The 12,500-nt window shown below is 50.4% G+C and overlaps 1 protein-coding gene across 4 annotated transcripts in view; it reads right to left on the reverse strand.

Moving 5' to 3' along the window:
• Nucleotides 1–576: 576 nt before the first annotated feature.
• Nucleotides 577–12,500, reverse strand: part of LOC308147933 (mothers against decapentaplegic homolog 4-like) — a 23,845-nt gene continuing 11,921 nt past the window's right edge. For 3 of the 4 annotated variants that reach the window (XM_080521327.1, XM_080521328.1, XM_080521326.1), the window contains 6 exons: nucleotides 11,112–11,213; nucleotides 8,285–8,338; nucleotides 7,741–7,924; nucleotides 3,175–3,343; nucleotides 2,568–2,706; nucleotides 577–1,331 (listed from right to left, as the gene is read on the reverse strand). In XM_080521327.1, the coding sequence (XP_080377453.1) occupies nucleotides 1,084–1,331; nucleotides 2,568–2,706; nucleotides 3,175–3,343; nucleotides 7,741–7,924; nucleotides 8,285–8,338; nucleotides 11,112–11,213 (896 nt within the window). In that variant the 3' untranslated portion in view covers nucleotides 577–1,083. The remainder of the gene's footprint in view (nucleotides 1,332–2,567; nucleotides 2,707–3,174; nucleotides 3,344–7,740; nucleotides 7,925–8,284; nucleotides 8,339–11,111; nucleotides 11,214–12,500) is intronic. The other variant, XM_080521329.1, reaches the window with a different exon arrangement.

Consider the following 12,500-nt stretch of genomic DNA (forward strand, 5'->3'; position numbering starts at 1 on the left):
CTCCGGAGCAGAACTGCACAGCAGCGCCCCCGCAGCTCCGGAGCAGAACTGCACAGCAGCGCCCCCGCAGCTCCGGAGCAGAACTGCACAGCAGCGCCTCCACCAGGGAAAACAGGTTTTAACGTTCCAAACGATGAAATGTAGTTTTTCTGGAGCTGAAAACCTCTTTAACCTTCGAAATGAGGACGAACCTGCTCCTAAACTCTGGTTTACTTACCCAACCCTCTACGTTATGTTCCATGGATCCAATTCATGAGAAATGAATTAAACATATTTAATGAAAGTTATATTTATGATTACACTACATATCTTTGAAAGTCCTCCACCTGCAGCTGGACACACCTCTAACAGTCCTCCACTAGTCTCTGTACTGAGTCCAGAGGCAGGTGAGAAAAGGTGAGGACAGGTGAGAAGCCTGTGGTTTGTTGTATTTGGACACACTGGTCCTCTGAAGGACAAACTCACTGTTCAAATCCATGAATTATGTCCCAAAGACCTTCAAAGTAAAAGCACAAAGTTTCTTTAGATTATGTTTATTTTAGGACATAAAAACACGTCTATGTCTTCTACACGTCTTCTGGCTGTACCGTCAGGAAATGAAAAATAAATAACAACTAATTCTGCCCCGTTACTATGGAGATACGATGGCACACCGTGTGTGTGTGTGTGTGTGTGTGTGTGTGTGTGTGTGTGTGTGTGTGTGTGTGTGTGTGTGTGTGTGTGTGTGTGTGTTTCTGAAGCATAATGACTTCAGCAGAACAGAGAAGAAGCCAAGGACACACACCTGTCCAGAGGACACACACCGGTCCAGAGGACACACACACACACCTGTCCAGAGGACACACACACACCGGTCCAGAGGACACACACCGGTCCGGAGGACAGAAGACCCTCCTGTCCTGTGGCCTCCTGGCAGAAAACTAAACTCGAGGTATTCTGGGTTTAAACTTTAAAGCTTAAAGTTTTGGTTCTTTTTCTTTTTTGGTTCAGAGAAAATCTTCAAAACAAAAGGTGGAACCAGTTCTTCAGTCCCACGTCCTCACCGAGACATGAAGACATCCACCCTCCAAGACATGAAGACAATCAGCACTGTCCAGCGGTTGTGTGTGTGTGTGTGTGTGTCCTCAGTGGGCGGGGTCGGTTGGGGGGCATGGTGTGCAGGACCTGGTCCAGGAGCTGCAGGGCCCGGTGCAGGTGCACCTCCAGCCAGCAGGGGGTGAGCTTGATGCTCTGACGGGGGTAGTCGGGACCCCAGCCCTTCACGAAGCTGAGCCGCAGGATGCAGAGACGCCGCAGGTCGTCCACACCGATCCCTGCTGCTGCAGACAGGCCTGGGACACACACACACACACACACACACACACACACACACACACACACACACACACACACACACACACACACACACACACACACACACACACACACACACACACACACACACACACACACACACACACACACACACACAGGAAGTGAAAAGAAAAACCAACCCACAGTCACTTACTTATAGGTGGGCGGGACTTAGGAGCAGTAGGACTCCTCTGATTGGTCCAAGGTGTGCAGAGCAAGGACAGCATCGCACAGGAAAGGTGTTTTATTGGTTTGTCAAACTGAGAAAGTGTGTGTGTTGGAGGGGAGGTGGAGGTATGTGTTGGAGGTGTGTGTTGGAGGTGAGGTGGAGGGGAGGTGGAGGTGTGTGTTGGAGGTGAGGTGGAGGGGAGGTGGAGGTGGAGGTGAGGTGAGGTGGAGGTATGTGTTGGAGGTGAGGTGGAGGTGAGTGTTGGAGGTGTGTGTTGGAGGGGAGGTGGAGGTGAGGTGAGGTGGAGGTGGGTGTTGGAGGTGTGTGTTGGAGGGGAGGTGAAGGTGAGGTGAGGTGGAGGTGAGTGTTGGAGGTGTGTGTTGGAGGGGAGGTGGAGGTGTGTGTTGGAGGGGAGGTGGAGGTGAGGTGAGGTGGAGGTGGGTGTTGGAGGTGTGTGTTGGAGGGGAGGTGGAGGTGTGTGTTGGAGGGGAGGTGGAGGTGAGGTGAGGTGGAGGTGAGTGTTGGAGGTGTGTGTTGGAGGGGAGGTGGAGGTGAGGTGGAGGTGGGTGTTGGAGGTGTGTGTTGGAGGGGAGGTGAAGGTGAGGTGAGGTGGAGGTGGGTGTTGGAGGGGAGGTGGAGGTGGGTGTTGGAGGTGTGTGTTGGAGGGGAGGTGGAGGTGTGTGTTGGAGGGGAGGTGGAGGTGAGGTGAGGTGGAGGTGAGTGTTGGAGGTGTGTGTTGGAGGGGAGGTGGAGGTGAGGTGGAGGTGGGTGTTGGAGGTGTGTGTTGGAGGGGAGGTGAAGGTGAGGTGAGGTGGAGGTGGGTGTTGGAGGGGAGGTGGAGGTGGGTGTTGGAGGTGTGTGTTGGAGGGGAGGTGGAGGTGTGTGTTGGAGGTGTGTGTTGGAGGGGAGGTGGAGGTGTGTGTTGGAGGGGAGGTGGAGGTGAGGTGAGGTGGAGGTGTGTGTTGGAGGGGAGGTGGAGGCGAGGTGAGGTGGAGGTGTGTGTTGGAGGTGAGGTGGAGGGGAGTGGGTGTAGCTCCAGACTCACCCACAGCAGGAGCAATCCCTCCAACACTCCCAGGACCAGGAATGTTTCCAGCCACAGCAGCAGCCTGAGCAGCAGCAGCAGCCTGAGAGGTGGCCGCCTGCTGCTGCATCTGTCTGTGGCACTGCCTCAGGTCGAACACCTGCCACACACACACACACACACACACACACACACACACACACACACACACACACACACACACACACACACACACACACACACACACACACACACACACACACACACACACACACACACACACACACACACACACACACACTACTTTGATCACAGACATTCTCCTTTTATTCATTACAAAATGTGACCCGGGTGTTGGAACTACTATCGGTTCCTCTCGGTGCTGAAGGAGCTCCAGGTGTGTTCCACAGCCTCCTCACCTCCTCGCCAGGTGTTCCTCACCTCCTCACCAGGTGTTCCTCACCTCCTCACCAGGTGTTCTCGCCTCCTCACCTCCTCACCAGGTGTTCCTCACCTCCTCACCAGGTGTTCCACAGCCTCCTCACCAGGTGTTCCACACCTCCTCACCTCCTCACCAGGTGTTCCACACCTCCTCACCTCCTCACCAGGTGTTCCACAGCCTCCTCACCTTGATATAAGCCCCGGGGTAGATCTTGTGCACGGCGTCGCCGGGGGCTCGCCCCGCCTCCCGGTCCAGGTAGAAGCTCTGCAGGAAGACGGCGTGGTCGCTGAGGCACCGCATCCACACATCACCGTCTCCTCCACACTGCAGCTGGACTCCTTTACCAATATGTAACCTGAGGAGCAACATAGAATCATTGGTAGAACCGTTTGTAGAATCGTCGGTAGAATCACATTCAGCCATTAGAGTGAAAAACCAGAGTGGAGGAAGAAAATGTGGAGGAGCTCAAAGTGTCTGACTCTCTTTGTTTAAAAGACTTTTCATGATCAGAAAACAATCAATCAATGACACATAAAGTTATATACTGTACAATACTGTAAAATACTGTACAACACTGTACAATACTGTACAACACTGTACAACACTGTAAAACACTGTACAATACTGTATAATACTGTAAAATAATGTACAATACTGAAAAATGCTGTACAACAATCTAAAATACTCTACAATACTGTACAACACTGTAAAATACTGTAAAATACTGTACAACACTGTACAATACTGTACAATAAAAGTCCCAATTAGATCACAGCTTTTGACTTGCGTGCCGATTTGCTAGCTTGTGTGGAACAGCAGTGGATACACAATGTACACAGTGACTGTATGACGGTACTCATGGTTCTCCGATGTGTGTGTGTGTGACATGACGGAGAACTCCCGGGAGTGTATGTAAACCACCACCACTCCGTCGGTACGGTAAGGTAAGGTACAGTACAGTAAGTCACCCAGACCAACTGTGTTGCACCGTTCCACTACAGTGAGTACAGTCAAATGTAGGGTTCAATAGTAGCTGAGTACTCTGGGATGTAGCATCATTACGTACCAATACTAGCTGGAGTACTCTGGGATGTAGCATCATTACGTACCAATACTAGCTGGAGTACTCTGGGATGTAGCATCATTACGTACCAATACTAGCTGGAGTACTCTGGGATGTAGCATCATTACGTACCAATACTAGCTGGAGTACTCTGGGATGTAGCATCATTATGTACCAATACTAGCTGGATTACTCTGGGATGTAGCATCATTACGTACCAATACTAGCTGGAGTACTCTGGGATGTAGCATCATTACGTACCAATAGTAGCTGGAGTACTCTGGGATGTAGCATCATTACGTACCAATACTAGCTGGAGTACTCTGGGATGTAGCATCATTACGTACCAATACTAGCTGGAGTACTCTGGGATGTAGCATCATTACGTACCAATACTAGCTGGAGTACTCTGGGATGTAGCATCATTACGTACCAATACTAGCTGGAGTACTCTGGGATGTAGCATCATTACGTACCAATACTAGCTGGACTACTCTGGGATGTAGTATCATTATGTACCAATAGTAGCTGGACTACTCTGGGATGTAGCATCATTACGTACCAATACTAGCTGGATTACTCTGGGATGTAGCATCATTACGTACCAATACTAGCTGGACTACTCTGAGATGTAGCATCATTATGTACCAATAGTAGCTGGAGTACTCTGGGATGTAGCATCATTACGTACCAATACTAGCTGGATTACTCTGGGATGTAGCATCATTACGTACCAATACTAGCTGGAGTACTCTGGGATGTAGCATCATTACGTACCAATACTAGCTGGACTACTCTGGGATGTAGTATCATTATGTACCAATAGTAGCTGGACTACTCTGGGATGTAGCATCATTACGTACCAATACTAGCTGGAGTACTCTGGGATGTAGTATCATTACGTACCAATACTAGCTGGACTACTCTGGGATGTAGCATCATTACGTACCAATAGTAGCTGGACTACTCTGAGATGTAGCATCATTATGTACCAATAGTAGCTGGAGTACTCTGGGATGTAGTATCATTACGTACCAATACTAGCTGGAGTACTCTGGGATGTAGTATCATTACGTACCAATACTAGCTGGACTACTCTGGGATGTAGCATCATTACGTACCAATAGTAGCTGGACTACTCTGAGATGTAGCATCATTATGTACCAATAGTAGCTGAGTACTCTGGGATGTAGCATCATTACGTACCAATACTAGCTGGAGTACTCTGGGATGTAGCATCATTACGTACCAATACTAGCTGGAGTACTCTGGGATGTAGCATCATTACGTACCAATACTAGCTGGAGTACTCTGGGATGTAGCATCATTACGTACCAATACTAGCTGGAGTACTCTGGGATGTAGCATCATTATGTACCAATACTAGCTGGATTACTCTGGGATGTAGCATCATTACGTACCAATACTAGCTGGAGTACTCTGGGATGTAGCATCATTACGTACCAATAGTAGCTGGAGTACTCTGGGATGTAGCATCATTACGTACCAATACTAGCTGGAGTACTCTGGGATGTAGCATCATTACGTACCAATACTAGCTGGAGTACTCTGGGATGTAGCATCATTACGTACCAATACTAGCTGGAGTACTCTGGGATGTAGCATCATTACGTACCAATACTAGCTGGAGTACTCTGGGATGTAGCATCATTACGTACCAATACTAGCTGGACTACTCTGGGATGTAGTATCATTATGTACCAATAGTAGCTGGACTACTCTGGGATGTAGCATCATTACGTACCAATACTAGCTGGATTACTCTGGGATGTAGCATCATTACGTACCAATACTAGCTGGACTACTCTGAGATGTAGCATCATTATGTACCAATAGTAGCTGGAGTACTCTGGGATGTAGCATCATTACGTACCAATACTAGCTGGACTACTCTGAGATGTAGCATCATTATGTACCAATAGTAGCTGGAGTACTCTGGGATGTAGCATCATTACGTACCAATACTAGCTGGAGTACTCTGGGATGTAGTATCATTACGTACCAATACTAGCTGGACTACTCTGGGATGTAGCATCATTACGTACCAATACTAGCTGGACTACTCTGGGATGTAGCATCATTATGTACCAATAGTAGCTGGAGTACTCTGGGATGTAGCATCATTACGTACCAATACTAGCTGGAGTACTCTGGGATGTAGCATCATTACGTACCAATACTAGCTGGGCTACTCTGGGATGTAGCATCATTACGTACCAATACTAGCTGGAGTACTCTGGGATGTAGCATCATTACGTACCAATACTAGCTGGAGTACTCTGGGATGTAGTATCATTACGTACCAATACTAGCTGGATTACTCTGGGATGTAGCATCATTACGTACCAATACTAGCTGGAGTACTCTGGGATGTAGCATCATTACGTACCAATACTAGCTGGACTACTCTGGGATGTAGCATCATTACGTACCAATACTAGCTGGACTACTCCGGGATGTAGCATCATTACGTACCAATACTAGCTGGATTACTCTGGGATGTAGCATCATTACGTACCAATACTAGCTGGATTACTCTGGGATGTAGCATCATTACGTACCAATACTAGCTGGATTACTCTGGGATGTAGCATCATTACGTACCAATGCTAGCTGGACTACTCTGGGATGTAGCATCATTACGTACCAATGCTAGCTGGACTACTCTGGGATGTAGCATCATTACGTACCAATACTAGCTGGATTACTCTGGGATGTAGCATCATTACGTACCAATACTAGCTGGACTACTCTGGGATGTAGCATCATTACGTACCAATGCTAGCTGGACTACTCTGGGATGTAGCATCATTACGTACCAATACTAGCTGGATTACTCTGGGATGTAGCATCATTACGTACCAATGCTAGCTGGACTACTCTGGGATGTAGCATCATTACGTACCAATACTAGCTGGATTACTCTGGGATGTAGCATCATTACGTACCAATACTAGCTGGAGTACTCTGGGATGTAGCATCATTACGTACCAATACTAGCTGAGTACTCTGAACCATGAAGTATAGTGAGTTCCACGTCAGCCGTTCTAATAATACTGCGTCGCACAATGTGGAAGCAGCAGTGGAGGTCAGGGTTTTTTCTGCCAGCTGAATAGCAAAGGCTTTTATTTTGACACTGAGCCCAACAGGAAGACCAGGGCAGGAGGACACACTGAACCCTCTTCACTGGTTACCAACTCACAACTACTCAACTAAACTAGATGAACTACCTCCCTACATGAACTGAGCAACAGAAACACAAAGCTAACAATGACATCTGAAACACGACGGACACAAACTCCCATGATGCAATGCAGCGACGAGCTGGTCGTGGCGTCACAGAGCAGATCAGATGAGGTAACAGACCGTCTGGAGCCTCTTTGCGTCTCTTTCAGAAACATGTTCTTACACCCACAGCTGTGATGAAAGATATCTGCTGTTGTAGCTCTACGTTTGTCAAAGACCTCTGTTCATTTTGTCTTCCTCTGCTCTGGTCTTTTACCACTTCCTGCACCGGTATTCCTACTTCCTGTCTCATTCACTGTTCTCTGGTTCTAGTATTGTGTGTCTTAGTGACTGTCCACTCCTTCCTGATGTGTCACAACTGTCTCCTGTGACAGACGCCAACAGGAAGTGGACTTGGTTCCAGTGTGGCCTCTGGCGCTCACCTGGCTCTCTCGCTGGCGTCCGTACGGTGGACGTTGCTCAGCTGTCCCAGGCAGAAGCGATCCCCCCCGGACGGGTCCACGTACCCATCCACCGTCACCACGGGGCAGCTGGAAGGCACCTTGAACATCTCCCCCACCTGGACGTCCGTCTCGAAATAGGACACGGAGCACCAGAACTCTGGCCCTGCAGGCGGAAGCAGACCTTCAGTCCATCTGCTCTTCACTGCTCACCTGTAGAACCGCTCCTGAACCACCACCACCAGGTGCTGGAACCTGAACTGGAACCTGAACGCAGCATGTGAAGCCACAGCGATGCTGGAGGAACATCAGAACTGAGGTGAGGAGGACACCTTTCTGTCCCCCGAAACAGGAAGCAGACCCTCAAATCTGAGCGATGAACCTGCTGGAGCTTTATTAATTTACCAGAGTCCAGAAACACGTTTGAATCAGACGTGACGTATGAAGGACGTACGTCAGTAGAGGGACAGAGGGTGAGACGGATCTGAACTGGAGTGGACAGACGGAGGGAAAGAGGTGGACTGACCTGGATGAGAGGACACAGACGGAGGGAAAGAGGTGGAGCCGTGATGTTGAGACCCTGAAAGACAGACATGAAGACATTAGATGGTCTCCAGAGGACAAACAGTGGTTGATGTCTTCACACCCGAGAGGACAACCTCACCATCAGATGGTCTCAACAACCAAGCAGAACAACTTCAGCAACCAAAACCACTTTTCTACATCGATCAATCAACTTTATTTCTACAGCAGCTTTTTATACAATCAAGGTAATGCAAGGTGCTTAACTGGATTTAATAAGCAGAGAACATTACAGATGTTCTCCAGTCTGAGCACAGAACATGACAGATGTTCTCCAGTCTGAGCACAGAACATTACAGATGTTCTCCAGTCTGAGCACAGAACATGACAGATGTTCTCCAGTCTGAGCACAGAACATTACAGATGTTCTCCAGGCTGAGCACAGAACATTACAGATGTTCTCCAGTCTGAGCACAGAACATGACAGATGTTCTCCAGTCTGAGCACAGAACATTACAGATGTTCTCCAGTCTGAGCACAGAACATTACAGATCCATTTGTCCGGTTCTCTGAATTGATCGTCACCAACGTCTACAGGGAGAGTCGGGAAAACGTATAATAGACAGGGAGACTCTTCATCTGGACACCCTGCACCACCCTGTATCGCCCTGCACCACGATGTATCACCCTGCACCACCTTGCATCACCCTGTATCACCCTGCACCACCCTGCACAACCCTGTATCACCCTGTATGACCCTGCACAACCCTGTATCACCCTGCACCACCCTGTATGACCCTGCCCTGCACAACCCTGTATCACCCTGCACCACCCTGCACCACCCTGCACAACCCTGTATCACCCTGTATGACCCTGCACAACCCTGTATCACCCTGCACCACCCTGCACAACCCTGCACCACCCTGCACCACCCTGCACAACCCTGTATGACCCTGCACAACCCTGTATCACCCTGCACCACCCTGTATGACCCTGCCCTGCACAACCCTGTATCACCCTGCACCACCCTGTACCACCCTGTATGACCCTGCACAACCCTGTATCACCCTGCACCACCCTGTATCGCCCTGCACCACCCTGTATCACCCTGCACCACGATGTATCACCCTGCACCACCCTGTATCACCCTGCATCACCCTGCACCACCTTGCATCACCCTGTATCACCCTGCACCACCCTGCACCACCCTGCACAACCCTGTATCACCCTGCACCACCCTGCACAACCCTGTATCACCCTGCACCACCCTGTACCACCCTGTATGACCCTGCACAATCCTGTATCACCCTGCACCACCCTGTACCACCCTGTAAGACCCTGCACAACCCTGTATCACCCTGCACAACCCTGTAGCACCTTGTATAACCCTGCACAACCCTGCACCACCCTGTACCACCCTGTATAACCCTGCACAACCCTGCACCACCCTGTACCACCCTGCACAACCCTGCACCACCCTGTACCACCCTGTATAACCCTGCACAACCCTGCACCACCCTGTACCACCCTGCACCACCCTGCACAACCCTGTATCACCCTGTATGACCCTGCACAACCCTGTATCACCCTGCACCACCCTGCACAACCCTGCACCACCCTGCACCACCCTGCACAACCCTGTATGACCCTGCACAACCCTGTATCACCCTGCACCACCCTGTATGACCCTGCCCTGCACAACCCTGTATCACCCTGCACCACCCTGTACCACCCTGTATGACCCTGCACAACCCTGTATCACCCTGCACCACCCTGTATCGCCCTGCACCACCCTGTATCACCCTGCACCACGATGTATCACCCTGCACCACCCTGTATCACCCTGCATCACCCTGCACCACCTTGCATCACCCTGTATCACCCTGCACCACCCTGCACCACCCTGCACAACCCTGTATCACCCTGCACCACCCTGCACAACCCTGTATCACCCTGCACCACCCTGTACCACCCTGTATGACCCTGCACAATCCTGTATCACCCTGCACCACCCTGTACCACCCTGTAAGACCCTGCACAACCCTGTATCACCCTGCACAACCCTGTAGCACCTTGTATAACCCTGCACAACCCTGCACCACCCTGTACCACCCTGTATAACCCTGCACAACCCTGCACCACCCTGTACCACCCTGCACAACCCTGCACCACCCTGTACCACCCTGTATAACCCTGCACAACCCTGCACCACCCTGTACCACCCTGTATAACCCTGCACAACCCTGCACCACCCTGTGCCACCCTGTATACCCTGCACAACCCTGTATCACCCTGTATAACCCTGCACCACCCTGCACAACCCTGTATCACCCTGCACCACCCTGTATCACCCTGGCACCACCCTGTACCACCCTGTATCACCCTGTATCACCCTGTACCACCCTGTATCACCCTGTATCACCCTGTATCACCCTGCACCACCCTGCATAACCCTGTACTACCCTGTATCACCCTGCACCACCCTGTACCACCCTGTATGTGAGCACCAGGTGCACCAGGTGGGGTGAGCACCAGGTGAGGTGAGCACCAGGTGAGCACCAGGTGGGGTGAGCACCAGGTGAGGTGAGCACCAGGTGAGCACCAGGTGGGGTGAGCACCAAGTGAGGTGAGTACCAGGTGAGCACCAGGTGAGCACCAGGTGAGGTGAGAACCAGGTGAGCACCAGGTGAGGTGAGCACCAGGTGAGCACCAGGTGGGGTGAGCACCAAGTGAGGTGAGTACCAGGTGAACACCAGGTGAGCACCAGGTGAGCACCAGGTGAGCACCAGGTGAGGTGAGCACCAGGTGAGCAGTGGTAAAGCACGTCTTACACTGGGGGCTGTGATGGTGGAAGTGAGGCGGTTGGTGTCCTCGTCCGTCCTGCTCTGGTCCAATAGGAGTGTAGGACGCTGTGCTGCTTCCTGTCCAAACGGCTGAGAGGACAAGAAAACACTTTAGTGTGTCTGCTGCTGGCCTTATGACCACTGACCACTGACCTTATGACCACTGACCACTGACCTTATGACCACTGACCTTATGACCACTGACCTTATGACCACATGACCACTGACCTTATGACCACTGACCTTATGACCACATGACCACTGACCTTATGACCACTGACCTTATGACCACATGACCACTGACCTTATGACCACTGACCTTATGACCACATGACCACTGACCTTATGACCACATGACCACTGACCTTATGGCCACATGACCACTGACCTTATGACCACTGACCTTATGACCACATGACCACTGACCTTATGACCACTGACCTTATGACCACATGACCACTGACCTTATGACCACTGACCTTATGACCACATGACCACTGACCACTGACCTTATGACCACTGACCTTATGACCACATGACCACTGACCTTATGGCCACATGACCACTGACCTTATGACCACTGACCTTATGACCACATGACCACTGACCACATGACCACTGACCTTATGACCACATGACCACTGACCACATGACCACTGACCTTATGACCACATGACCACTGACCTTATGACCACTGACCTTATGACCACATGACCACTGACCTTATGACCACTGACCTTATGACCACATGACCACTGACCACTGACCTTATGACCACTGACCTTATGACCACATGACCACTGACCTTATGACCACATGACCACTGACCTTATGACCACTGACCTTATGACCACATGACCACTGACCACATGACCACATGACCACTGACCTTATGACCACATGACCACTGACCTTACAACCACATGACCACATGACCACTGACCTTATGACCACTGACCTTATGACCACATGACCACTGACCACATGACCACATGACCACTGACCTTATGACCACATGACCACTGACCTTATGACCACTGACCTTATGACCACATGACCACTGACCTTATGACCACTGACCACATGACCACTGACCTTATGACCACATGACCACTGACCACTGACCTTATGACCACTGACCACATGATCACTAACCACATGACCACTGACAACTGACCACTAACCACATGACCACTGACAACTGACCACATGACCACTGACCGTATGACCACAGACAACTGACCACTGACCTTATGACCACTGACAACTGACCACTGACCTTATGACCACTGACCACATGAACACATGACCTTATGACCACATGACCACTGACCTTATGACCACTGACCACATGGCCACTGACCTTATGACCACTAA

The sequence above is a fragment of the Blennius ocellaris genome (assembly GCF_963422515.1).
Source record: "Blennius ocellaris genome assembly, contig: SCAFFOLD_216, whole genome shotgun sequence".
Taxonomy (NCBI): Eukaryota; Metazoa; Chordata; class Actinopteri; order Blenniiformes; family Blenniidae; genus Blennius; species Blennius ocellaris.